Source organism: Netta rufina (genome assembly GCF_964035555.1).
Source record: "Netta rufina genome assembly, chromosome: 17".
NCBI lineage: Eukaryota > Metazoa > Chordata > Aves > Anseriformes > Anatidae > Netta > Netta rufina.
Window position 1 is genome coordinate 12,491,030 of NC_140141.1, and position 26,951 is coordinate 12,517,980.

The window sequence follows — 26,951 nt, forward strand, 5'->3', positions numbered from 1 at the left end:
TGCCAGAAAATAGAGGGTGCTTTGCCCTCTGGTTTCCCCAATTCAGGTAGAACCAGCAGCAAGCCCAGTTGCTGGAACATTCAAACCCTGCACAGACAGAACTTCACTTGCAGAGAGGAGGAAAGGAGAGCTGGATGCAGCTGCAACCACAGCATCGAGCCATGACACCGTCCTTAAGTGACCTCTGACATAATGACTGGGGCTGTTTTCTGACCTGCTTACTGCTGTGCGGTGTGCATTCCTCTAATAAAGGGAATGACACCCTCCCATGATGTTAAAAATAGATTTCTTATTACATGCCTCTCATACCTTACAGAACTAGTTAAGGATGGAGTATTACTAAGATCTCACCTGTCCCAGTGTCTTCAAGAAAATAAAGTCTCTTCCCTTCAGCTTCTGGTTTGGGCCACATTTTTCAAAAGCTTTGTTTGTTGCTATTGTTTCATTTCTATTCCTTCACAAGTGACTTCATAAAGGGCACCTGTCTCACGAGTGTGAACATCTGACACATAAAGAATTAAATATGGAGCTCTCTCACAAACACTCATCCAAGCAGCAAGCTGAGTATCAAATGAGGTGTGTACTCAATTTCAGTGGGGTGCCAGTACATGTAGTGCATTTCTTACAGTATTCACCACTTCAAAATATTAATAGAAGAATTTAATTTCTCCGAAGAACAATTCAACAAAAGGTATTGTAACTGCACTAGGAACCAAACTACAGAGAGCTGCTAGCAGGTGAAAGTCATAGGCACAAGACAGTAACACGACTGCTGCTGGTTCAGGGAACGCAACTCACAGCCCCAAGCTGACAGTGATATCTGCAATTGAATCACGTCTGTGTCCTCCAGAAGGTGCAGCAGCTTTATCCAGAGACTGCAGGGAGCCAAACCTGCTGCATCACCTCCTCCACACCAGTTCATTTACCAGGACAGCAGAGGCAGGTCCCAGGCAGCACTAAGGGCAGCACGACTTGGGTCACAATATTCCAGGGGACGATAAAAATAGTCACCATACCCAAACTTCCCATTGTTCCTGTAAGACGTGGTGCTGCCAGCTATCGATGCTTATCTTCATCTCTTTGCTTCTTGGTATCTCTCTCTCTGCTCCGGTCTCTCTCTCTGTCTTTCCTGTCCCTGTCCTTCCTGTCTCTTCCTCTGCTCCTCTCATCTTTGGAGTCCCTCTCTCTCTCACTGTCACCCCAAGCCCATGACCGCTCCCTTTCTGGCCATCTCTTTTCTCTGCTCCTTTCATGGTCTCGGTCCCTTGTTCTCCAGTCCCTTGTTCCCTCTCGAGAAAAGTTTCTTTTCTCCGCTGAGCCTTCTCCATAGAAATCATTTTTCACATTTGGCAAATTGATGGGCTTTCGGAAAGGTCTGTCCCGTCCTCCAAACCGTAGCTGTCCTGATTCTTTTTTGCCTCCAAACCCACCTCCAAGCCTCCGAGGAATCCATCCTTTGAGAGTTCTTTCCAGTTCAAAGTCAACAAAGATCTCATGTTGGTCAATAACCAACCTGTTGGCATCTCTGTGGGCCTTCAACAGAGCACGTTCCTCTTTGTACTCAATAAACGCATAACCCTTGGAAAAGCCTGTGACCAAGTCTCGAACCAGACGGATCTTTCTGATGTCTCCATACCGGGAAAAGACCTCCTTTAACTTCTCTTCTGTTGTCTGAAGATTGAGCCTTGCCACAAACAGGGTGAGGTGAGGATCTCCCGTAACTCCTTTGTTGGGTACGTAACGTGCCAGCATAGCCCTCCATATGGCACGGTCATGGGGCTCTTCGTCCGTGCCATCGATGCTCCCTGCTTTGAGGGGGTCATATTCCTTTGCTATGGGGGCCCAGTCATTCATTGTCTGGTGGAAAAAATAAATAAATAAGCGTTACACACACAGGTCACTGCTGATGTTTTATAAACAAAATCAGGTGGTGCGAGAAGCACTTTTAGCACTGCTGTACAGCATTTTTCACCCAAGAAACCCCAAAAGTGTGACAAAATGGTCATGTCACTGTTGTTAGATCCTGATTTTTCAGCAGGACACCACAGTGTTACCTACACTCCTGCAGGTAGGTGCTGAGGCCCAGCAGCAGCGTTCTGCCTCCACAGCAGCAAGCAGCTGGCGTGAGCACAAACATCTATAAAACGCTGCGAAACCCTTCACGGGGCGGTGCCGGCCACCTCCTACTGCATTACGCTGAAAAACTCTTCCCAGAACACAACAATCCTCAGAAAATAAATAAAAATAAAACCTCCGAAGCCAGCTCCGGGGCCCGGCGGGGCCCTCTCGCGGCTCCCGGAGCCTGCGGCCGGCGCTGCCCCCGCCTGAGGCCGAGCGGGCGCTGAGGGCCCCGGGGCTCTGCGATCCGGCGCCCCCCGTCCTGAGGGGCTCCCCCCGGCCCCAAACCCTTTTCCCTTCCCCCTCACCTCTCCTCACGGCGCGGCCCTACAGGCGGGAGGAGGAGGAGGAGGAGGAGGAGGAGGAGGAGGAGGAGGAGGAGGCGAGGAGCAGCGGCCACCTCCCCCGAGCCCGCCCCCGGGCTGAGGCGAGCGCTGAGGGGAAGGGGCAGGGCGAGGAGCGGGCTCCGCCATGGAAACCCCCGCGGGGAGGAGGAGGAAGGAGGGCGGCTGAGGGGGGGGTGCTAAGCCCGGCCGGCCCGCCCCGGGGAAGGGAGGCAGCGGAGGGCATGCAGCACGGCCGGCAGGAGGAGGAGGAGGAAGAAGATGAGGAAGAGGAGGATGAAGGCGGCGGCGCGGAGAGCGCGCTGGAGAAGAGCCCCTTCCAGCTAACGGCTGAGGACGTGTACGACATCTCCTCGGTGGTGGGCCGGGACCTGCTGCAGCTCAGCGCCGGTCCCCGGGCGTCAGCCGCCGCGGCCCGGCTGCAGTTCAGCATCGTCAGGGTGCTGGAGATGCTGGAAGCGCTGGTGAGCGGCGGCAGCCTGGCCGAGGAGAGGCTGAGGCTGGAGCGGGACCGCCTGAGGATGGAGGTGGAGGCGCTGAGGGGAGAGGGAGCCCCGGGCAGCGCCCCGCAGGTGGGTGCGGGACCCCAGAGGGGGTCGGGGGCTACCAGGGAGCTGCGGGGGTCCCTGCCCCCGGGGACAGGCCCTGGGAGCTGCCACATGTCTGTCACGAAACCCAGGCTCACACCAGAGGGGTTGGAGGGTACCTTTGTCACCGTCTGCAAGCTGTTGTCGCAGCCCAAGGGGTCTCGGAGGGGCCACGATCCCTCGCTGTAGGTTTACATGTAGAGCTCGCAGCAGTTCAGGCACACAGCTGCAGGTTTTCAGAGCGTGGATCCACAGTTGTACAGCTCTCAGCACCAGTCTGTCCCATACAGACACTTTTCCGTTTATCGTACAATAAAGCTTTGGTACTCTGCACAAGGAAAGCTGATGAACATGACAAACAAACAAAAAAAAAAATTAAGAAAAAGGCCTTAGGAAAACAGAAGTCTCTCCGCTACAGTGTTTCGGTGTGATCATAGGTTTCTCAGCCTCTCTCACCACCAGAAAAGCTTGCTTTCATTTTCAGCTTCCTGGCAAATGAGATCGCAAACTCTTTGGAACAGGCTGGTTTTAGATGTGGTCAGAGCCTCACAGGTAGGCCCCTTACTTGGTTAGGGAAGACAGAGAATAAGAAAAACAGTAACTACTTAAAAAAAAAATCAGGATTGTGAAAAACAGATACTAAGAGTTACTATGATTTATAAAAGTCTGAGATTTTACTTTAGGAATGTCCAGTTTATGACAGGTTACAAGATCACGTTCACCCCTTTATTTTACAGCTCAACCTTGGACCAGACAAAATGGTAATAGACCTCACGGATCCAAACCGCCCTCGGTTCACGTTACAAGAGCTGCGAGAAGTGCTGCAGGAGCGTAACCAGCTGAAAGCTCAGCTTCTAGTGGTGCAAGAGGAGCTACAGTGCTATAAAAGGTATATATATCATGCAAAGAACTAACAGCATTGTCTGGGGAGCTTATCAGATCAAAGTATTGCAGGTTTGAGCATCTAATTTAGGCTGGGCACTGTTAAAATATGTGAGAGACATCTGTGCTCCTAAGAGCCTACAAATGAGCGAAGAAATATGGGGGAACAATGAAGTACCTATGCAATATAGTTTTAAAACTAAATTCTCTCTTAGTCTGTGCAGTTAGCAGCCTGCTCTGGTGGTTGTCCCACTGAAAGTCTACATACTGCAACTCCACACACAAGCTGGATTCTCATGCGCACAAATTAACCTATATAGTCACAGCAGTTGCACATGTGTTATTCTTGTCTGAAGCCACATACCAGAAGATCATGGGGATTTCCATCTCACTTTAGTCAAAATTTCCTTCCTCCTCCAACGTGCCTCTTGGGTACAAATGGGGGTATGCTAGCTTATCTACTGTTCCTTTGTCCCCAGAGTGAGTGTAGCATTAATGTAGGCAGCAGACTCTTAAGTTCTTTCATTATCATTGAGAAGATTTTATTTTTAAAGAGTACCAATAGGGATTTGTGTAAGACACTTAAATGATGCAAAACAGGTTCTTTCAGAGAAGGATCTCTGCCTTTCTAGAAGGGAACAGCCTAGGAGAATCAGTGTGCTCCAACGGATGGGCTGCAGGAAAGGTCTTTCTCTTGGCGCTACAAATTGCTTCACCTACGAGGCTGTTCTCCCCAGCCACCCATGCCCCTCACCATCTGGCTCTACTATAAGCTTTTTGGGGCAAGAAATTACTTTTTAATCTAGACACAAAATGTCTGAGCACATAAGATTTCAGTTGAGTTATCTCAGCAACAATCTCTTAGATTTGCTAAGCCTGCCCTTTGCCTTGTCTGTAAGAATCAAGTTAAGCCAAGAAGTTAAAGTTAAATCCAAAAAGTCAGTTTACAAACTGTCTGCACAGCAGCAGTTCTCACATAACAGTGAGGCACCAACTTCCCCGTCCCAGCTGACTACCTTTGCAGTGCAACCATTGGAATAGCTTCTTGCCTTTGATTTCCCAGCTGTGTTATACAGCTTTCTACATGGCAAGTTAAAAATTAACGGTATGAATGTTTTACATATTTGAGTGAATGTCACGGTGCTTTGTACCTAGAAAATGCATCAAAGCACTACATGAACCAAAAAGCAGCCATGTGGTTTTCTCTTCATGCAGTGTTACAGGTTAAGTCAAAAAACACCTTCCCTTTAAGCGTTCACATAAAACTGCAGGGGAAGAGGATAAATCTGAACATGTATTCTAAAATGTCTTGTGTATGTGTTTTCGATGGCCAAAAAGCAGTGCTGCTTAGCTACTTCCAGCCTTCAGCTACTGCAGTAACAAACTTTGATCCACTCAGTTCTTGAGATAAGAGAGGTCAGCTCAAAGTAGTAAGTTAGCATGCTGCAAAAATACAATGTAATATGCAATTGGTAAAAATTTAGCCTGATTGCAAGCAGGAAAAGCTGGTGAAGCTGAAGAATGTGTGGTTACAACCTTGTAAAGTATAACAGCACGAAAGCAGCCTGACAAAATCTACAGCTCAGGCAAAGCCTGTCTTTTCTGCTCTATAGGATGGAAAGAGGAACACTCACCTGCCTTGCAGGGAAAGCTGGGAATCTCCCTTCTGTTCCCAGTTGCGTGGCCTGAGCCTCTGTGGCTGCGCTGAAGGTACAATGGATCCATCCAAGCAAAACATCACTATTTGTGTCAGCATCTTGTTTTTGTCTTTGGACTCATACAAATCCAGTATGTAACTACACTTCCCTTTCACTCATGTTATGGTTTGCCATTTTTCCTTCATTGAAAAGTCAGCTCATTACTTTTTTTTTAGTGTCCTCATCACAGCATAGCCTAAGCAAAATTACAATGCAGTAGTTATTCAAGGAAAATATGAATAATTCATTAAAAGGAGTGGGCCAGGCTGCCGCACCTGTCCTGGGAACACCCCCTCACCCATGTCCCAGGCTGCCCACTGAAGGACTAAACGCGGACAGCAATGCTATACCATGCTATGCACAAAACCACAAAAAAAAATCCACTTCTCTTGCCAGTGGGATCATCTCACAGACAAAGGACCAAACTCAAGAAGTGGAAAAAAAATCCCATGGCAGCAGCCCAAGAACCAGCAAGGACAAAGAAGAGAAGAAAATCACCAAGCGTCTGTAAGTTTGTGTTGGTTTTTGTTTGTTTTTTTCACCTTTTTTGGCAGAACATGGGACAAGGACATGCCTCACACTTAGTGAATCCAGGGATGAAATCTGAACTTTGGCCTAGTTAGCTGGACATTGTTCTCTCCTCTCTATAAAATTAAAACTAGATAGGGAAATCCTTTCCTGTGGAAAAAGTACTTTACAGGAAAGCAAGCTCCACCCTGGCAAGCAGGGTATCACTTTTTTCTATAAAGAATCAGCATTTCAGAACAAATGTGTGTGAGTTGGGCCCTGTTAGCACATGAAAGCTCATGCTAGCTGTCCCTGGAGGTTTGTTTACATTGTATGTACACAGCTGTACGCAGTACCCACATGCTCAAGCCTTGTCCTTAAAAGTCCCCCAAAATAGCAGGACACAGCAGTCGTACCGTATGATCCTGCTTTTCCATTTGTACTTTTTTCTTTTGCAGGTTCTCTTTTAAACATGGAAAATGAACATCCTTGAGAACTTTTAACCACTTATGTTCAGAAATGGCACTGCTGAAAGCCTCTGAAGGAGTTCGGAGTCAAGGATTGGAAAATAAAACATCACTCTTACTGTAAAGAATAATCTCCTAAGAATTCTGTTGTATATTTTTTCACAGAAGATTTTACCTTAATTTTTTAGAAACTGTTTGACACTTTTTGCATTGTTGGATTCCTGCCAGACATTACCCATCTGGAAAGAATAAACGTTTATATGAGTGGGTTTTTTTTATTCTTATTAAAAGAGCCTGTGGCCACACATTTATCTGGTCTGCCTATCAAAATGCTCAGCCCAAAATGATTTTATGAGATTTAGATTTTATTTATAAAGGATATATACCGTTCACACATCTTCATAGCAAAGTGCTGGGAAAGAAGCACCCATTCCAATTGTACTTCTCACTGATGTTATATGGAAAGCAATTTCTAAACTGCTTGAAGAAAAGTCCCCTGTTGCTTTTGTTCTGCCCTTCTTTGCATTAGAGGGGCACACACAGGAGCAACCCTTTAGGGTTAAGACTAAAGATAGAGAACAGCACAGCAAGGGAAAAGCAGCCACATTGTGCTTCGCACACATCAAGGACTGGTAACATTTCAGAGGCACAAACTCAAACTGGAACAGATGCACTAGACATTTCAGTTGACAGCTGAGGGCCTTATGTGGCAGACAGTTGTGTTTTTTTCATAAGCTCTATTTTGCAGTTAGCTGATACGAGCTGTGTATTAGCCTAAGTAATGACACTTATCACTAGCAGAACGATATAGGGCAAACAGAAGAGTAGAAAAAGCTTGAAAAATACCAATTAGATTCCACATTTAGAAAAAGCAGAATTTCAAGAGCAGTAGTCTCTGAACAGACATAAAAAGAGAAGTGACAGGAACCCAACTATGATCTTACACTCTTCAGAAATAAAAGCAGGTTCTGAAGTCCTTTGATTCCCTCTCATATGCTAGCAGCATGAAAAATGTAGGGCACCTTGCATATCTGCTCAGACACACAATGCAAACGTGGCTCTGCAGAAGGCAGGACTGCAGGCTCAGAATTTATTGGCAACTGTACATTAATTAGCAAGGTGACAAAGATGGTTGACCGAGGTAGGTTAGTTTACAGTTAACACAGCCAGTGCATTGAAATTATGAAATAACTTTGTCATCTTGTCATCTTCAAAATACTGATAAGCCTTGCTCCTATGTCTGAGATTTTCTAGAGCATGGTAGCAGGGAAGAAGTTGCTGTATCTTCTTTCAAGGGTGTATAGTTAAAGGGAAAAAAAAAAAAAAATGTAAGGCCTTGGCAACAGCCAGGATACATATCTGACCTGGAAAGATGTAAACGTGTTCTGAAATGCAAATTCCTGGGTGATTCATCCAAAGATGTATTTTCCAGGATCCTTGGGGGGTGGGCGGGTATGGGGGGAGGTGTTGGGGACTATGCCCAAACCCACAGTAATTATGCTATCAAATCTTTATCTGAAGTTGTTCCATTAAGTACAGAAATTAAACAGATGAGTGTAAGAGTACCAGCTTGCCAAGGAGGTACAGAAGACTGTAACATAGCCCTTCTTTACTGCTAGTTGAAGGAGACAATGAATGCAGCAATTATTCAAGTTGCTACTGAAGATGTTCTTTATTGAAAACTAGAAGCAGGGGTTCACCAGTTATAGGGGACAGAAGAGCACCCCAACCTTTTGGGGCTATTCTTTTCCGGCACCATCGCAGCTGCATCCATCCAGTCTGGTATCAAGTGAACTGCCCAACTTCTCTCAGAATGGAAGCAAATTCCTTGGCTAGGGCAGGTTAAAGCCCTGCTAAAGCAACCTTGCTGCCTCCGGTAAAGAGGAACAAGCCTTATGAGAGACGTTTAACTCCCAACCCAAGGACGTCTTTCCCTGCTAAGTGCTTTAAACCTTATTTAGAAGGCGAATCCTTCCTATAAGGCACAAGGATAAAATCAGAACTGTGTGTTCTTGTGAAAATTATTTTGAAATATATACACACAAACATATATATGCACACATATATACATACACTTGTATATATAGCTCCTAGAAAAGTAAAAGATACATTCTCAGTGCAATATCAGCTTTATTACCATCTTCCGATGCAGTGCTACTTGATTACCAGTTAAGCATTTCAGAGAAGACATTTTCCTTTTTATGTAAAACAGGGAGAGATTCTCCCTTTCTCATTTACGGAAGTGATGCTGAAGAACAGAGGTTTTAAGCTATTTAACCTGATATAGAACAAGCAAATGTTTAAATAAAGAACAAATAAAGAAGCATTTGATTCCAATTTTGACTTCAGGGAAGCACTCTACTAGAACAGGGTACTGTACACTGCTGTAGCGTCTCTGTTACTGAGACCGGAGAGAAATCACTGCCAACTAGAACAAGTCAGCCAAAGAAGCTTACTTGTAACTCAGTACATGTAAGGTAACAGGTCTCCAGTTAATCCTTCAGAAATTGTGAAAATACAAAGGCTTTCTCTGCTGAGCTTGCCTAGTGTTAAATGGTAAATAACATTAAGCATTTAATGGCTAATGATTTTCACAGCTTTCCTTCAAAATGCTAACGATCTGCAATGGAGACAGGTACTATAGCAGCCACTTCATCAATAATAAATATATTCTTTATTTTACAGAGACATTGTCTTCAAGTTTTTAATTTAAAAAATACATCACTAAGCCACCTCTCTTGCTGCTGGAGCATACAACCACGATGTTGTTGCTGTCTAACCTATCACATAGGCAAGCATGTAAGATTGTCCTAGAGGGCATTAGCTGGAGCAGCTGCAGCCTTCAAGACTTGAGGAATAGAAGACATTAACAGAGCCACAGACCCCTTGCCGACATCTTCCAGCAGCAAGCGTGGCTGATGGCTCACAGCCATCTTCATCTACACACATGCCAAGCCTGCCTTGGCAAAAATTCCAACCGGTAAGAATTAATCTTTAACATAAAGGACCTGCATTGTATATTGCCCGCCTATACCACCCATTTGGTTCTCCAACAGTCGTGTTACAAACATCTGTAAGATGCCAAACGCTCAGCTCCCATTTAAGACAGTGGGACCAGACCGTGCTGGACAGACCTACAGGACCAGGCAATAAGGAATCTACTTTCTTCATTGCATGAACTCCATCATTACAGTTTGAAGCTGCATATGAAGATGACTCCTATTTTTGGAACCACTATGCTCTATTTCAAGCATTCACAGTAAATAAATAGCTTCTGATGTGGCTAGTTAGCATAGAAAGGCAATAAAAAATTTTTGGAGAGAGCTTCTTTTGCTTCTTTAAAACCCTCTAGGAGACACCTCCAAGAATCAGCCGTCAACTATAAAAAGGTACCATCTCAAATTTAGAAAATAAGTAATGTCAAGCATTGATTCTCACTGTGAAGTTACAGCTCCACATTTGTAATCAGTATCAACCCAGTCTATCAAAATCCATCCACATTTGGCTTGGAGTCATTTCTCTGATGAAAGCAGCCAATTTGACCATCCATTTCCCTCAGCACAAGTGCATTTAAACTTCATTGCCAGAGACACCGCACTGGAAGAGACTTAGATCCCTAACACAGATTTGAGAATGATAGAAACAATAGCATCCATCTCAAAAAAAATCCTGTCAGCACTGGGATGTAAACAAGTCTGACAAGTAGACAAGCCATTGGATGTAAGAGTCAGCATACGAAAGTACATCTGCTGTCATAAAGCTAATGCCAAGTTCATCACCCCACAAAACGGAGCATGAGATTTCATTGCAAAAGTAGAAGCACAACCCAAATGATTACGTTTCGATCTGTGCAGGTCTTCGCATGCTCAGGTGGCACGGGTCACTATGAAAAAGTGTTCAGTTTTTAGGGAGGGTTTCCTTTTACAATATAAAAGTTTTGGCAATCTAATGTCAATTACTCAAGCCTGCCTGGAGATCTGGAATAGGAATTTAAAAACTGCAAAGCAAAAAGGTAGTTTTCAAGGAGCTCAGAACACCATAAGCAGTCCACTAAGAAAGCTGAGGGAAATGAGGGCAGGAGAAAATAAAATAAAAATCCACTGACTCCTTGTAGAGCGTGCTCAGTCCAAAAAAAATAGAAACCCACACACAAAATCACACCCAAAGATGAAGAGTTAGTGTTTCAGCCATGGATGTGCTGCAATGGAAGCTTTGCTTCTGTCTCCATAGTCGTACAACAGTTCTTCACCTGCTTTAATGTCTCTGGAAGCTATCAGTATGAGATGAGGCACACCATCAATGTCATGGAGCTTTGTTTGACAATTGCCACATTTGCTGTGATTAATCAGTCTTCCCAGACGATTAGTTTCTTTTGTAGCATCAACACTGAAAGAACAAGAACAGAGTGCAGGATTGCTCCATGTCATGCACAAGTCATGTCAGGGGACAAAAACCAAAGTGCAAGACAGATAAAGACTTAGGAATTCACACAAGGCTCAGAAAAAATGAAGGAAAAATATCATCACGGAATATTCATATGTTTAAACAGTATGTAAGAACTATGTAGGTTAACCAAAGTAATTCTGGAAGACTTGTAAGTTACCAGAGAAATGAATGCTTCAGACTATGTTCTCAAGTTGCCTGTTTCTAAGCAGCTCTCAATTGTTCCCAAGGAATAGCACAACCCAAATGCAGGACAACACCAGAAAGGCTTTATACCTTCACAAAATCTCCCTCAAGAAAACTGTGTCAAAGCTAAATAGTCTCCACAGAGTAAGCAAGTGAAAAATGAAAAAGCCTCTACTCACAGAGAAGATAATGCCCAAAGGCTATGTGTCCAGCTTCCAGAGACACACATCTTAAAGCTCTAGTGCCTCAGTGCTCTAAGAATTGCAATGGCAGCTATTGCTATGACATCTAGACTGCAAGGCAGATACTCAGAATACAGAGCTCTTCAAGGTAATTAACAGACAGGTTAACTAACCCACACTCCAGTCTATAGTAGCATCGGCCAAGGAAGAAAGAAGGTAGAGCATTTGCTTTAGAAGAATCGGAGTTTGGGGCAAACAAAACAGCAGTGATAAAGCACGCACATGAGGTTGTTGCCAGGTACTAGAGAAAGAAAGACCCAGTCAAGTACAGCTGAAGGAGGTGTTTCTCTTACAGGGTCTGTCCGTACTGCTTTTCGAAGAAATCATTAGAACTCAGGAGAAGTAAACAATTTTACAGAACAGTGAGTTGAGGCAGAAATAAGTGGCAAAGCTGTAAGCCTCATCCAAGCGGATACAGCTTTCCACATAGATGACTCTCTGAAGCACAGTACAAACTGCCATTCCTTTTAGCTTTGAGGTACAGGAGGCTCTTGGACTGTGGAAGTGCTTCAAGAAAATTCCCTAATTCATGGCTCCCAATAAAAATTGTATGAAAACAACACAAGAAAAACCAGCATTCAAAGTTTCTACTGCTCAACTACTACACTTAAGTCCAAAGAAGCTTACCAGTACGTTTTGCTGAGGTACTGAAAATAGTACATATAGCAGCCTGTGGATGGATCTTGAGCATACACGGCTTCCCGCTTTTTAGCATCAGTGATCTCTATGAGATCCCCATGATATTCCACTACAAATTCTCCTCGATTAAAATGTTTAGTAGCAATTACGCCTCTCCCTTTGCCATCAATGTAATCAATCTGTTGAGTTGAAAAGAAAATCAGCTGGGAAATTACAAAGTATTTACATGACTGCAAATATGCCATTTACTAGGAAATGAGCGTGCGTCACATTTGTCACAAACACCATGCCGTAGCAGTTTTTAATGTGTTACAGACAGAGCTGGGGAAGCACAATGCATGATATCATGGAAGAATCAGGATGAGTTCAAGATGCAACCTACAAGTTACCATGGATTTTGATAAAAAGGAACTAAGAATTACTTTAAATAAATTACATACACAGAAGTTATCCATTTTTCCTTTTAAACTACCTACTGAGGGACTAAGCTTTTCCATTTCAAGGGCACCATCAGCAGGCACAGGAAGAAATGTCAGAGGTACAGAAAGATCAATCACAGAAGTCACATTTGTCACTCACTAGTGTATTTTATTATTTTGCCCCCAGCCTAACCTGGGCAACTCTCCCACTCCAAGAAAGTTATCCAATCACCATCCTAGAAGATCCAGTGTTAACTGCGGGGGGGGGGGGGGGGAGGTTCACAGCTCTCTTGCACTTCCAGGAGCTACTTCTGCTTTAAACTCTAGAAGGGGTGGTCAGAGTAACCCAAACAGTAAGCAGCTGGTGCCAATAACTAACATTTGCTGCCACTGGGAAGAGAACCAGTAGAATCAATTAGCTTCAGTGCCATAATGAAGAACCCACAGCAACTAGCTGTACACAGGATAAGAGAATTTGTAACCATTCAGTGGGTATATGGGTATTACCTTTTGTACATATTACAGTTAAGAGGATATATCTAACCCCATTTTTGGAAGAATATGTTCTTCAGAGTCAAGTATTACCCATTCAAAAGGGGTAGACAGTGTGCTCCACTTTCATCTTTCTACCAAGGAACTGGAACAGTTCTGAGTTCTGCAACTTTCTCTTTAAACAGATTAAGAGCAACAGACTGCCCAGCTACTCGGGTTGACACTGCAATTACCTTCATTCCTTCCTCTTTCCCACTTGTAATTAGTTCATCTATTTTCCTCCTTTCCTCAGTCTGGGGAAGAAAAAAGACAAAACACACGGCCACGTTATTCTTTCAGATTTTGTAGTTTGTACCAGAGCTAAGAGTAAACAATTAGACAGTGACACTCATTTTTCCAAACCATCCCATCCTCCTAAAATTGTAGAGACTTCTACCCTCCCGCCCCAAAGATGTATCATCATCTAGATTCTATGTTAAAAGAAATGGATCAACATCTCTGTACTTTAGAAGTGTTTTTAACAATACCAGTGAACTGGCTAACATTACCATTAACATTTCCACATAGTGGAAACACTGATAGTTATATGCTTTCTCAAACACTCAATTAAATGGCAACATTATAAGCAATGTGATTTTAACAAGAAGCACTACCTCCAATTCAGATTTGCTCTTCCTGGAACTTCTTCTAACTGGGTAATAATCTGTCACTTTTCGATTTGGGGTTCTTCCTTGCGTTCTAAGGAATAGGAAAAATAAGGATCACACATCAGACTATTTCTGAAGTTACACCTCTAGAACAAGTACCTGTAAAAAAGTTTTTGCTTTCAGCTTGGTATGGTGAAAGTTGATCAAGATGAATCAATGTTTCTCATCACTGCTTTTCCTCCCAAGCCATGAGCTACATCCTCTACTAGTCCTTTATCCACAGGAATGAGATACCACTGGAAATCAACTGAAACAACTCTGAATCCCTATTGCCCTTTCCAGAAGGGTCTCTAAAATTTAGGTAATAAACCGTTTGGCAAAGAATTCATTAATATTAGGTTACATCACTGCAATAACATGAGAAAGGGTTCCAGCTCAGCCAGAAAGCCACCATCTGCAATTAATCCAATATCCTGTTTCTGGCAAGATACACTCCCATTTGTCCACAGAAAAGTAGGTCTTAATGGTTCGTTAATTTCATTTTCTAGAGGTGATCAGCAAGTATTTCACTTCAGTTAAAATACACAAGCCCTGCTTGCAGGAAAAGGTAATCTGCATGAAGATGCGTACTTTGAGTGCTATTTTATATTTTCAAACATGCTATTCTTGAGGAAAAGTCATATTTAAAATTTATTCCCTCCAACATAGCCATGTGCTTAAACAAACAAGAGAAACATTAATGACAAGTCTGACTATACCTCCCCTGAGCATAAGATGTAGATCAAGCCTCCCAGTACAAAAGGACATAAAGCAGAAGAGCTTTTACAATTCAGAAGACACTCACTTTCTCCTTGGTCCGCGTTTTGTTTTAACCATCTTTTTCTGAGCTGGCTTTGCATTGGCCTCATCAGCACCATCGGAAGGCAGGGGCGTCTTCTCAGTTTCTGCAGTTTCTTGGTTTTGATCAGAAGAGGGTACCGGAGTATTGCACCCACTTTCTTTATCTTTCTGGTCGTCTGGTTTCATAGCACCTTCAATTATATTGCTACCATTCTTTTTTTCTGGTGACAGGAAAATAAAGTAAGGCTCTGAACTCAAGATCATCTATACCAGAGTGCTTTTAAATGAATTCCAATGGTTTCTAGTCCAAGTTTCTAGTTCTGTCAAACAGGAGAAAGAGGAAGGGAATGAATGATACAATCTCTTTGTGCTAGAACCCAGACACTTACTAGACTCTTGAGCACTCATTGCTACACTACATGCAGTACAGAGGGAGGCATGAACAGAGAAAAAGATAAAACAGAGCCTGAGTACCTTGTCATGATTGGAAAACTGAACAGCAAACCTGACCTGAACCCGTAGCACCTTCAGTGCGGTATTTGAGCCAAGTGCTCAGTTTGCCAGTCGGTGCCTTTGGCATTCTAAGCTATCATGTTGCTACTGATGAATCAGCACCCTGCACTGAAGGAGCACAGGTCTCTGGATCCTGCACTGCTGTGATCAATAGCCTCACAGGCTGGTAAAAAGCAGTCAATACCACTCAGGAATCCAAAGGTCAGACACTTACAAGAAAAAGCCTAATCCACGCCCATTCCATTTTCTTTGCTGAGTGCATCATACCTTGAGCTGACCACATCCTCCTGCTCAGCTCACTGATTTAGAGGTAAATAAGCATGCCTTAAGACTGAATAAAGTTTTTATATAAGGCAAATTACCAGGTTGAAGCCCCACATGACAAAACAGATGCTTCGATCTCAGTAGAGAAATGAAGCACAGCTGAAAGGCCACAATTCCTCTGCAGAACAGGCTAAAGCCATCTTCACCTTCTTGTTAAAACTTGGGAGCTAAAGCTCTCAGGTCCCAGAAAACCTGTGCTAAATGGGGCTTAAAACACCTACTTGCTACAAGTGTTTGCATCAGAACATTTTGACAGATTACCACAGTTAACAACTGCACCTTTAAACAGAAACTAGCTGATCTGTTTTTCCATCAATGCCCTGTAAATCCAGGGCCTAAGTTTTGAAAAGGATAAGGACACCATCACCCCCATAGAGTCTCTGTTTGCTGATAAGAGCTGTAGGACTGGGAAAGCGACCGGGGCAGGGAGCTGCCTGGCCTCCTGAGGTTCTGAAACTAGGAAGGGAGGAGGAAAGAATGTCTCATAAAGCCAATAATCCAAATATCAAGCTTACCATCTCCTTTTCTGTTGGTTTCATTTAGTGTTTTGCCCTGACATTTCACCTCGTGATACATGACCGAGTTTTCTTCTTGAAGTGGGGGGCGAGCACCAGGAGTTTTGCTAGGATTCAGGTAGCTGCAGATTTTGGATTGACCAACAAACACATTCTCCTAAAACAGAGCCACACAAAAATCAGTACGTTACAGACGTGCCAGGAACCTCCAGCTGGTATCCACAACGCGCTGCAAAAACAAGGCTGACAGCTGACTGGGCAAACGTAAATTATATTGCCGTAATGCCTCATGTTTGCTACCGTTGCTATTTCTACTACATGAAAACATAACTGTGGTAAGCGCTTGGAGAACTTTACTAATGCAAACTTTTAGTTCAAGAAGAGGCTCACATGAAATGTGGTAGGATGGGATATTCATAACTACAGTTTCCGTCCTGTGCTTCAGAATGTGAACTCTGGTACTAAAAAAATAACCAAGCTATTCAGAGTGCAAGCCAAGAGAAGTACAAATAACACAGCAGGAACTGCACAAGCCTCAGACATATCTCTCACAGTCAGAGAGGTACGAGCTTGCCCAAACACTCTTGTAAAGCATCAAATATCACTGCCATTAACTATATGCTCTACTGAGCAACACTGAGGACAGGAATCAGTTTTGGACAGCCTACTTTGAGTGACATCTCTCAGTAAGGTCTGGGAGATAAACAATGCTATCTTTTCTTTATCCGTTATAACACAAAATAAAGTCTAGATGTTGTTGACAGCATAAAAAACACATAAGAGCCTGGGCAAAACACGTGGTCCCAGGAGGATAATGGTGAAGGCTCTGATGTGGTTAAACACCACAAAGACCAGGGTTTGTGTGTGGGCTCAGGCTCGGAGAACAGCAGCCGTGAGGAGCACAGACCTAGCAGTTCCGTGGAGCTGGGCTGCCTTTGCTTTTATGGTCTCTGCCACCTGGCCAGACCTGACTGCACTGTGTGCAGAGGGCACACGGATTGCAACTGTGAGCCTCAGTGTCTGGGCAAACAGAGGCAGCTTGGCTAGAGCAAGCTTGCCTTGGCATATTTCGACTCAACTAAAAGCACTTACAGGCACCGCAACCCAGATGAAACAACAAAAAAATGCCTCCTTTTTAAGCATACAAAGGTTCTCATTGGTTAAAAAACAAAATAGCTCAAAGATGTCACTTGACTAAACTAATGGTCCGGTGTATGCTGTCCCATAAAACCAGTAAAGTAAACAAAGCATGCAATAGAATACCAACAATAATTTTAATAGTTATTAAGACATGAGTAACATACTCAGTGCGTACATAATTCATACTCAAAATAAAGCCAGTTAAAGGCTCAAATCTTAGAGCATAAATAAATTTCAGTAAGAATTAAGCTTGCAGCAGAACAACCTGAGAAGGAGCAACTCCATTTGACTGTAAGGATTAAGTGCTACAAAAGCACTGCATTTTAACAAATGCAAGCAGTGAACCCTGCACTGAGAAAGTCTTTGAGTTTAGTGAGAACCTAAAATATGGGCATTTCCGGAGAAAGACAGAAGCAGCCAACTGCAGCAGTTCACCTGCCAAAGAAGCCTCCTGGCTTTGAGCTTGCTGTTAGCAGGCACTAAACAGCCACTTTTTCAGCACAGCCTCCTCCCCAGTTCCCAATTCCCCTCCTGCTGCGCTGTCAGCTACAGAGGCACGGCTGCCACGTCTTTGTCTGTGCCAGGCTTCAGACCTAGAGCAAACATTTTCTCAGCACAGCAGAGCACATTAAGAGCTGCTGAGGGAGGCTGGATTTTGATACAATACCCACTGTTATTTCCACGGAGACTTAAACGCAAAGGGATTACCAACCTCTAGCTAGATACCTCTAGGATGACCACAGGGCACAGGAAATGTCACGAATATCACCCACCCTGGGGCCTGCAGCCTGGCTGACAGCAGCACCGGGCACTCTCAGGACAGCTGGCAGCAGGGCACAGAGGGACACGGCCGCAGCCCTACCCCCCTCACACTCCCCGCATTCCTGACCCATCCCAGGAACCCCACAGGCCCAGCTCCCGAGTAGCCGAGGCTCCGCACGGCCGCTACCGCCCTGTGAGGGTAACCGGGGGTCACGGCAGGCCCTAGGAGCCTCCCGCCCCGCTCGGGGCCCGAGCAGCGCTTACCCCACCGGCCCGGGGGCGGCCGGGGCCCTTCCTCTCGGCGTTCTCGGGGCTCGCCTCCTCCGCGCCGCCCGCCCTGGCCTTGGGCATGTTCTTCCCTAGAAGCGAGAGGAGAAGAGCGGCAGCTGAGCCATGGCCGGCGCTGCCTCCGGGCCGCCGTCATCGCCCGCCCGCCGCGGCCTGCGCCATGTTTAAAGGGCTCGCTGCTCCCGGCAGGCCGAGCCGCGGCGGCCCAGCCCCTTCCCGGCGAGCTGCGCACACCGCGCGGGGGAGGAGTCCCGCCGGCACCTCCCGGGAGGAGCCTCCGCGCCCCGGCCGCCCCGCAGCCGCCGGGAGCCCCGAGCGCCGCCTTGCCCCGCGCCGCGGAGACCCCGCCGCCACCCCCGGCCCTGCTGCCTCGCCCCTCAGAGCTCCGGCACCTTTCGCCATGGCGGCGGCGGCGCGGCCGGGCCCGGCGCTCAGCAGCCCCCCGCGGCCGGGCTCCGCCGCCGCCCTCCCCGGGAGCTCCCCCGCCGCCGCCAACTGCTCCGCGGGGAGACGCCGCGCCCTGCGCCGCCTTCCCATTGGTTCAGAGCGCTGTCAGTAAGCGCTGCCGCGCCCTCTGATTGGGTGTCTTGGCGCAGCCCCGCCCTCTCCGTGTCAAACGGAGCTGGGGCAAGCTCCCGGGAACGGCGTTTAAACGCGCGTTCCGCGGGCGCTGATTGGCCCGCGCGAAGGGCAACGGGCGCTCTGATTGGCGGAGAGCAGGAGGACCGCCCCCAAAGGCGCGGGGCTGCGCCACGTGGGTGGGGGCGGGGAGGGCGCCACCGGGGCCCGTCCTGGCCCTCCCCGCACCGGCACCGGGCGCGCCCCAAGGGTACCGGAATAAAACGAGCAGGGAACGGCGGGGCCGCCCCGGCCGCCCGAAGCACCTGCAGGGCCGTGAGCGCCCTGCTCGCAGCCCCAAGCGCATGCGGTGAAATACCGGGGAATTGGCGTCAGCGGGGTGGAACCGGCGATAAACCCGGGACACGAGGGAGTGGAACCGGGTGAAGGGGAACCGGCGGCGCGGCGCGCACCAGCGGGAGGCTCTGTGTTGGCAGTGCGAAGTCAGGAAGCTGCCGCGCACGCATGGCCAAGCAGAGCAGTGACACCGAGCAGCAAGGCGCCGCCAGGCTCCCTTATTTCTGCCCTATTTCCCTTTTAGGACTCCTCTAACGACAGCGACCGGCGTGCCCGGGGCATGGACCGACAGCCGCGCGGCCCCTGTGCCTCCACCGTGGCGAATGGTTGCCCACCGGCAGCTTAGCAGTGGCCACTTGTCCTCTTGGGTATCCACACAGGGCTTTGTCAACCTGCTGAAGGTGTCGGTACCAATGAAAACTACCACTCTCCTTAAGAAGAAAACAGAAAATAAATAAAAAGCAACACTGTGAGCTTCAGGAGGTGCCCAGGTGCTTTGAGAAAAGGCAGCAGAAGCCCAGCTCTGTGCCCTCAGTGGCAACGCTGCCGCTTTTCAGGGAGGTGACCCCAATGTAGGGCATTTTTCTGTAAATTTAGCAGACAAGGGGCTGCTGCCAGCTGGGCATCGTGTCCTCAGGCAGCCCCACTACGACAGGCACACCAGGCTCTCTGGAGAAGCACTGGAGCTCTTGGCAGAATCTGGGCTGATTTTTCCACCCCAGTTCACGCTGTGCTTTTGACATGACTACGATGTCACGGGGGAAAAAAATCCTGCATAAATTGTTAATGACGATTCCCTTCCTGCAGTAATTTGGGAATAGTATTTGTTGTATCCTGGGGAAGGTCTGGAAATTCCTTTCCTATCGCTTTGCTCAGTTTATTTTTATTTAATCTCAGATATTTCTTAATATTTTATGTATGTATAACAAAGCAACCGAGTTGGCATCGAAGCCGTCCAGGCAGCCGCTAGAGGGCAAAGCAAGCTAAATCATTTTCATCTCTAGAGCAACAAAGAAAACAGCGTCATCCCCAGCTGGCCTCCGCTCCCCAGAAGGGGCTGGTTTCCCCGCGTCAGCTCCTCGGGGAGCTGTGGCCAAAAAGCCAGCGCCGAGGGGAAGTTCCAGCGTTATCGGCCCGCAGCCCACGGAGGATGTGCCTGCTGCCAGTGCCAGTCACCGTGACTCGGCGCGCAGCGTCGGCCTGCCGAGTGCTCCAGAGAGAGCAGCAGGGCTCCTCCTCGCACCAGCTGTGGAACCCAGTGACCCAATTCTCATCTCCCAGAGAGTGTTGGAGCAGCTCCTCGGAGCACTGCCTTCTGACAGTGAAATGTGAAATGGACAGCAAGAGAAATAATGAGAAAGGCACAGGGTGTGCTCAGAAAGGAAAGAAAATTTCAAGAGTAAATACATCCAGTCTCCATTAACACTTCAACTCGTTTCTTAAACGTCTTTTTAGGACTGGGTGCCTCTGAATCTGACAGTTAAATTTCTTTCAGACACACCACAAAGACACACTTGTTAAGTATTTCCAACTGAGCACGAGTGATTGCTGCGCGTCTCACTTTCCCACCTGTCAAATTTGCGATGAAGCATCACAACATTTACACAGCTTGCTTCTCTACGAGATGAAATGCTGACAATTTTGTGTTTCAGCCACTGTACCTCTCCCTCGGAAAGGAAGTAAAAATAAATGCCTTGAGGGTAACTGCTGAATACTACGCTAAGCAATGTTATTTTGCAAAGTTGTATAGAAAAATGTTAGTAGGCATCAATTCCATTTCCCTGATTATAAAAATACATTCAGAGTAGCATCTACCCTGTAAATGCTTTGTACCCAGTGGTAAAAAAATAATTTCTCTAACCAAAAAGTGCATTCAGTGACATACTTAGTTCATATTTCAGGTCATAGGGAAATAGCTCTTCATGTGGTAATTACACGTGAGCAGGGAGCAGCAGTGCCACCAGCGAGTTACTCACCTCCCAGTCAAGGATGATCATAAACTCTGCTCCTGGGCCTTTTCAACTCAAGACATCAGAAATGTCACTTTCTTGTCATGATTGTGTGGTGCTGTTCAGATGCATTTAGCGTTAAATATGCTGCACGTGACCTGTACTCCTTTGTGCCTTTACTTGAGGTATGTAGAGGGCAACAGTCGAGAAGTGAGGTGCCATTTAAATTGTTCTAATCTCTGGCCAGCCGTCTGTCATCTTTTCCTCCATTTAGTGTCTGAAGCATCACTGATTGATCTAAATTACTTAGATCTTAAATTGCCTAACTTTTATTGCTTGATTTTTGTGTAATAAAAAGAAGGGGGTGGACTTGGATAAAATTGAATGCGCAGTACTTAACATTTTAAACAGATTTCACTACCGCCCACGCTTTATGCCTGCTTCAGCTTTGTGAAAATCCTTCGAAACTGTTGCATTCTTACACAACTGGGTAAACCTTTTGACGAAAGCCTTCCTTTTAGCAAAAAAAACGAGTCTGAGGGCCTTCAGTGGCACAATGCTCTCCAGACGTAGAGCCAGCCCATGCAGCCGGCGGGTTCTCAAGCAGCCAGGTCTTTGCGGCAGCGATTCCCACACCCTGCGGCCCACCCGGCAGGGCCGAGCCGTGTGGGGGCACGGCCAGGGGGCACCCCCAGGCCGGCCTCGACCGCATTCTCCTCAAGGGGTCGGGCAGCTCCTGTCAGGGGAGCGGCGGAAAGGGGCGATCAACGCCGGGGGGGAGGCGCAGGAGCGTGCCCAAGCCCCGCAGACCCCCGGAGAGCCCCGCGGATGGCGGCGGGCCGGGGCCGAGCCCCCCCCCGGCTCCTCAGGACCGGCCCCGCTCCGCCGCCTCAGGCGCCGCTTCAGCACTGCGCATGCGCCTGAGCTTCAGCACAGCACCCCTCCGCGGAGCCTCAGCGGCGCGCATGCGCATAAGCACACCCCCATCGCCTCAACAGCGCGCATGTGCCTGAGCGCCACCCCCGCCCTGCCGCCGCGCATGCGCACCGTCTCCCACCCCCCCCCCCGCCGCGCAGCCCCTGGCTCTTTTTTCTTCCCATGATGCCCCGCGCGGGGCGGGTCTCGCGAGAGCGCCGCTTCTCGCGTCCCCGCCGCGGCCGCCATCTTGGAGGCGCCGGGATCACGTGACCGCCTGCAGCCGCTCGCCTCCGCCTTCCCCTCCCCCACCCCCGGGAACCGGGCCCGGCCCGGCCCCTCCCGGCTCCGGCCGCCGCCCCGAGGCTGGGCCCGGCGCTTTTTTAAGAACTCGGGAGCCTCTCGCCGTTTATTTTTTTTATGTTTATTTTTTATTTTAATTTTTCACTTTAATTTTTATTCCCCCCTCCCGGGGGCCGGCCGCCGCCCGGGCGGGGCGGGAAGAGGAGCGGCGCGTCACGTGATGGCCGAGCGCGAGCCGGAGCGCGCCAAAACGCCCGGCGGGGGCGAGGAGGGGGGGGGGGAGGGGCGCGAGGCGGCGGCGGCGGCGCCAGGGCGGGGTCACGTGACGCGCGCGCGGCCTTGGCGGGTAAAGGGGGGGGAGCAGGTCACGTGCCCGCCGCGCGCGCGCCAGCGGCGGGCAGCGCCTGGCGTCACGTGGGGGCGGCGCGCGGCGGCGGTCACGTGGGGCGGCGCGGCGGGCGGCCCTCCCCCTCCCCCTTCTTCCTTCCCTCCCCCTCCCCCTCCGGCCTCCCCTCCCCTGTGAGAGGGGAGGGAGGGCCAAGATGGCGGCCGGCAGTTAGAGAGCGGCGGGGCCGGCGGCGGGCACTGCGGGGAGCGGCCGCGGCGGGACCGGGAGCGAGACGCGAGCGAGTGAGTGAGCCCCGCGCCGCTCCCCGCGGCCTCCTCGGGGCGTTCCCTGCGCGGCGAGGCCTCCTCCCGGGGCTCCTTCAGCGCCTCAGCCCGGGCCTGGGGGGGCTCTGAGGGGAAAGGGGCCGGGGGTGGCGGCGGGCCCCGAGCCTGTCTCAGCGCCTGGGCGCGGGCCGGGCCTCGGCGGGGGGCGGTTGGGAGCGGGGCGGGGGCCGGGCTGGGCCTCGGGCGGGCGGGGAGCCCCGCGGGGCTGTGAGGAGCGGGGGCGGGCGGCCTCCCCTGGGCCCCCGGCCTCTCCCCTCAGCCCCCGGCCTCCCCGCCGCGGCTCCCCCCGGCTCCTTTGTGCTCGGCTCAGGGCTGCGGAGCCGCCGCGCTGCCCGCGGAGGGGATTCCTGGTGCCTCGCGGTGCTCCCTGCGCCCTTTCCCCTTCTCCTCGTTGTGCGGGGGGGGCCTCGCAGCCAGGCAGCTCCCGGTACCGGCGTTCCGCAGCCCAAGCGCCCCCCGGTACCGGGGTTACGCAGCCGCTCCGGGCCCAACCCGGAAGTTTTTGTCCGCCCCACGTGGCGGCGGCTCCCCCCCGGCTCCCCCCGGCCGCCTGCGGGGCCGCCGCGCCTCGCCCCCGGGTTGCCAGGGGGAGCGGGCCCCGCGTCCCTACCGAGCCCTGAGGTGCGTGGGGGGGGGGGGGGGGGGGGGGGAGGCCTTGCGGGGCTCCCTCCCGTTCGTCCCGCTGTTATTTTTGGCTGGCCGGGTTCCGCGCTTTGTTGGAGGGGAGAAACGAGGAGTACGGAGCTCTTTCTCTAGGTGCTTGCGGTGTGGTTCTTGGTCTTTGGTGCCTGCTAAAGGTTAGGTTAGTACCTTACGCGTAAAAACCATTTAAATTAACGTGTTAAGTTATTAGCGTGAACAAACGATGATTTCTTACACAAAAACACAAAACCTGTAGTTAATTCTTAACTCAGCGATAGGCTGTTTGCCTTTGAAGTACATAAATTGTCTGGATTAAAGTAGCGAGTCAAAATACCAGGATATTCTGCGAGTCTCTTAAATTGAAGAACTTGATGATGTCAAGCAAATAATTTACTACGGTAGGAGTTGTGTAAGAGCATGACATTCAGATTTTTTTTTTCTGTTATCTTTCTTTCTTGCTGGTGTGCTGTTATATTTTAATGTGATCTTAGTCTTTAAAAATAAAAACATGGGTAGTTTGTCTTACTGTCCGGACAAGTTCTTTGGTGTCAGAACAGGTTGATAGCTGCTCAAGGAGCTTGTGCCTTGGGTTACACCTGGAACTGACTCCCACGGCAGAACTGAGGAAGGGTTCTGGTGTTCGGGTGCTGTGATCACCTCTTTTGGGTTTTTATTTCTTAAAAACCTTTCCTGTCAGCTAACTTAACCTCTATGTGTCTAGTCTGAAAGCTGACTTCATGTCAAATCGTTGCATTGTTTTTCCTTCTAATATTAAGGAAAAAAAAAGCTGGATTTCCCATCTTGGTTCTGTACGTCCTGCCTGCTGTAAAATTCATAAGGCAGTTGGGAGAGAGCTTTAGGGCAGAGCTGAATCCCACGGTGTGCTATCCTGAGCTGTGCCTCGTGTCCTCGTGGGTTTCTCTTTGGGGAGAAAAGCAGTGTTTGAACAACTGGCAGGGTATTTACAGGACTGGGCTGCTTTTCACAGAAATCTGAAGATAACTTTGTGCATTTAACTGCAGCGTTAGCCAGTAGTCCTGAGGTTAAAGCGTGAAAGCATGGGTGAGTTCGGTAATTAGCCTTGTACTCCTTGATTGGGTAGTGGCTGGAAAGGAGCAGAAGGGATTGGGTTTGAGGTCAGGCTTTTTGTTGCTGTTGTTGTTACCCAGGCTACTTTCTAGAGGCAAAAGCTGGGACGAGCTGAACCCCTGTGGATATCCAGCGAATCCCATAGAGTGGGACTGGGAGTTAACAGCCCTCACACATCTCTTGTGCGAGGCTGCCATGGGATTGTGAAATGTTTCTGCTGCCACTAGTGCACAGGTCAGGCAGCCGGGGTACACATCTGCCTTTCAGTGCTGCATCACGATTTGCATGATACCTCACATGGCTTCCAATATAGCTTAAGTGACGTGTGTTCCTCAGAAAGCTCCTCCTCATAAAAGGAGAACTAGTTGCTTAACTGTGGTAGGGTTGCAGGCTGAGCATTAAAACCAAGTTTGCAGGTTGGGCATGCCAGAGGCCGGCTGTCTGAAGGGTTTGGTAATAGCTTCCCTAGCTGACTGGGATGTTAACTACAGGCTAAGTTGTGATACTGTAGTTCAGTGCCTTTTATAGGTTCTTAACCTACACAGTGTCACGATGTGGAACTGACAGATTTAGGAATGAAACCTTCTCATGGTTTCAGATTCTACCCTATTCTTCTTGGGGGAACTGGAGAGCAGGTTGCTCTCCATGTGCTTTAGATTTTTTTTTGTTTTGTTTTCTGTCTTTCTAACAAAGCTAAAATGGAGGGAGGGAGAGAGCCAGGTTGGCATGGATACATGTCGTAATATTAAACATGGCATTCTGGTTTTGTTTCTTTAAATCAGGAATTATTTACATAATGCACAGTGGTAGGGAAACTGTCGTTTTATCAAAGTTTCAGGCCCTGTTCTTCAGCAGTATAGCACCTTACAAAAATGTTTGGTATATTTTCATAGGCCTTCTTGAAATGGCAGCAGGTTGTATTCTTTTTTAATGCAAAGAATAGCTGGGACACTACCATTGAAATTTTATAAATCCGTATTTTTAGTTTTTATCTAACAGGTTGGTTCTTGCTCTGTGACACTGGACAGCCTGACTAAACATAGACAACCTTGTCTGCAAGATTCTGCATGCTCAGAATGGCTCTTCGACTGGTGAAATGCTCAGGGAACAGCTTGTAATATTCACAACTTTTTTTTTTATAAATATTTTCTTTTGGAGTTTTTTAAGATGTGGCAAACAGGTCCTTATATAGTATTGCCAAAGCTGAGCTGCAGAGCCTGATAAAGTTGTTTTCACTTATGTTAACTAGGAAGCCTCCTACCTTGCAAGATTATGGGGCTGTTTCAGCCTGATAACGTTTTAGGCTTGACTAGTGTATGTCACAAAAAATAAAATAAGCTATCAAGATGCAGCTTTTCCTATGTATTTTTTTCATCTCCTCTCCCTTACTAATCTAAAACTACAAGGGAGAAAAGAGGGGGGTGGCAGCGCGGTGGCACTTGGAAGGTTCACAAAATCTAAAACTGGTGCCAAGTATTCAGGGCTTTTAATGTAAAAATTCTAGAAGTTCAGAATTCCTTTTGTTCTAGTTTCAAACAATGCAGCTTTGTTCCCACCATCCAGAAACAAAATAAATGAAACTAGTTAGTCCAACTTTCATTGTCCAAGCTGTCTGACAGACAAGTAAACAATTGCTGTTGTTTCTCTTAACGGTTGCTAACAGTCCAGCCAAAGCTAATTTTTAAGACTGTTTAACCAGGAGTTAGCATGGGAGGAATACAGCTGGGGGATTTCTCGTATGAAGACAGCTCTGGTAGGAAAGTGGGGGTTCGGAGCTGAACGTACGCACTCTGGAATTCTAGGAATTGCTATGCTGGCTTTTATTGCTGCTCATCTCGCAGAAACTTTGAAGCAAGCAATTAACAAATTACTTCTGTGACTGATTTTCAGAACTCACCCTGATTGAAGTATCCAAGCCATTGTGTTTTTAAGGGCTAAAAATGAAGTGTTCAGTGTAATTGTTCTGTTAAACTTGACCTTAAACAGACTTGATAGGTTGTGGCTCCATTTTAGAGTGGTTGGGCAAGGTGTGCTTCTGTGTGTGGTGCTGTTATTTTTCCTAGCCTTGGTTTGACTCTTAATTTCATAGGAAGTCCTTGCCTTGTATTGCAATACTAGACTAGAAGTTATCTTAAAGGGAACTAGAACAAAAGAATACTTAAGTAAACGGCTCCAAGCTTCTGTTTTCCCATGCCCCCTGTTCTGTACAGAAGGGCGTACTTACCTCTCAGCTGGGCTTTAGCCATAGCTCCTCCTAGAGATGGCTCGAGAAAAGCTATTTGCAGGCTGAACAATGACCTAACTGTCACTCTTTTTGTACATTTTAGATGTTCTTGTTTGACTGTGTTGAGCAAAGGTGTTTGTGCTGTACAGAAGAGTGCCTGCTCCTTCCCAAGTGAAAGCTGCAAAGTTAC

General features: G+C 47.9%; 4 protein-coding genes across 6 annotated transcripts in view; 2 read left to right on the forward strand and 2 right to left on the reverse strand.

Moving 5' to 3' along the window:
- Positions 1 to 557: 557 nt before the first annotated feature.
- On the reverse strand, positions 558 to 2,454 carry SNRNP35 (small nuclear ribonucleoprotein U11/U12 subunit 35). The gene is made up of 2 exons (XM_084297625.1): positions 2,427 to 2,454; positions 558 to 1,857 (listed from the first exon to the last, which is right to left on the reverse strand). Exon 2 carries the CDS (start codon positions 1,852 to 1,854, stop codon positions 1,057 to 1,059), a length of 798 nt encoding a protein of 265 aa, XP_084153751.1. The 5' UTR covers positions 1,855 to 1,857; positions 2,427 to 2,454; the 3' UTR covers positions 558 to 1,056.
- Positions 2,455 to 2,668: 214 nt separating this feature from the next.
- On the forward strand, positions 2,669 to 6,835 carry RILPL2 (Rab interacting lysosomal protein like 2). The gene is made up of 4 exons (XM_084297627.1): positions 2,669 to 3,034; positions 3,787 to 3,938; positions 6,025 to 6,135; positions 6,594 to 6,835. The coding sequence occupies exons 1-4, from the start codon at positions 2,687 to 2,689 to the stop codon at positions 6,616 to 6,618; spliced, it is 636 nt and encodes a 211-aa protein (XP_084153753.1). The 5' UTR covers positions 2,669 to 2,686; the 3' UTR covers positions 6,619 to 6,835.
- Positions 6,836 to 8,255: 1,420 nt separating this feature from the next.
- Positions 8,256 to 18,566, reverse strand: KMT5A (lysine methyltransferase 5A). Its single transcript, XM_084297144.1, has 8 exons — positions 18,445 to 18,566; positions 18,029 to 18,123; positions 15,863 to 16,019; positions 14,515 to 14,731; positions 13,677 to 13,761; positions 13,257 to 13,316; positions 12,101 to 12,291; positions 8,256 to 10,988 (listed from the first exon to the last, which is right to left on the reverse strand). Exons 1-8 carry the CDS (start codon positions 18,452 to 18,454, stop codon positions 10,778 to 10,780), a joined length of 1,026 nt encoding a protein of 341 aa, XP_084153270.1. The 5' UTR covers positions 18,455 to 18,566; the 3' UTR covers positions 8,256 to 10,777.
- A 4,062-nt stretch (positions 18,567 to 22,628) lies between these two features.
- The window catches only part of SBNO1 (strawberry notch homolog 1), a 33,200-nt gene continuing 28,877 nt past the window's right edge, over positions 22,629 to 26,951 (forward strand). The window contains exon 1 of one of the 3 annotated variants that reach the window (XM_084297212.1): positions 22,629 to 22,764. The gene's annotated coding sequence lies outside the window, so the exon portion shown is untranslated. Of the gene's footprint in view, positions 22,765 to 23,309; positions 23,428 to 23,502; positions 23,609 to 26,951 lie in introns of those variants that run through there. The other 2 variants (XM_084297213.1, XM_084297214.1) reach the window with 2 other exon arrangements.

Bases quoted from the DNA above. Each gene is read 5' to 3' on its own strand.
- SNRNP35 (XM_084297625.1), bottom strand. From the start codon at position 1,854: ATGAATGACTGGGCCCCCATAGCAAAGGAATATGACCCCCTCAAAGCA.
- RILPL2 (XM_084297627.1), top strand. From the start codon at position 2,687: ATGCAGCACGGCCGGCAGGAGGAGGAGGAGGAAGAAGATGAGGAAGAG. The intron at 3,939-6,024 runs GTATATATATCA...TTCTCTTGCCAG, and splicing joins GAGCTACAGTGCTATAAAAG to TGGGATCATCTCACAGACAA. The intron at 6,136-6,593 runs GTAAGTTTGTGT...TTTCTTTTGCAG, and splicing joins AAGAAAATCACCAAGCGTCT to GTTCTCTTTTAAACATGGAA.
- KMT5A (XM_084297144.1), bottom strand. The intron at 16,020-18,028 runs GTAAGCGCTGCT...GCTCTGTTTTAG, and splicing joins GCCGCCCCCGGGCCGGTGGG to GAGAATGTGTTTGTTGGTCA. The intron at 13,762-14,514 runs GTGAGTGTCTTC...CCTATTCCTTAG, and splicing joins AAACGCGGACCAAGGAGAAA to AACGCAAGGAAGAACCCCAA.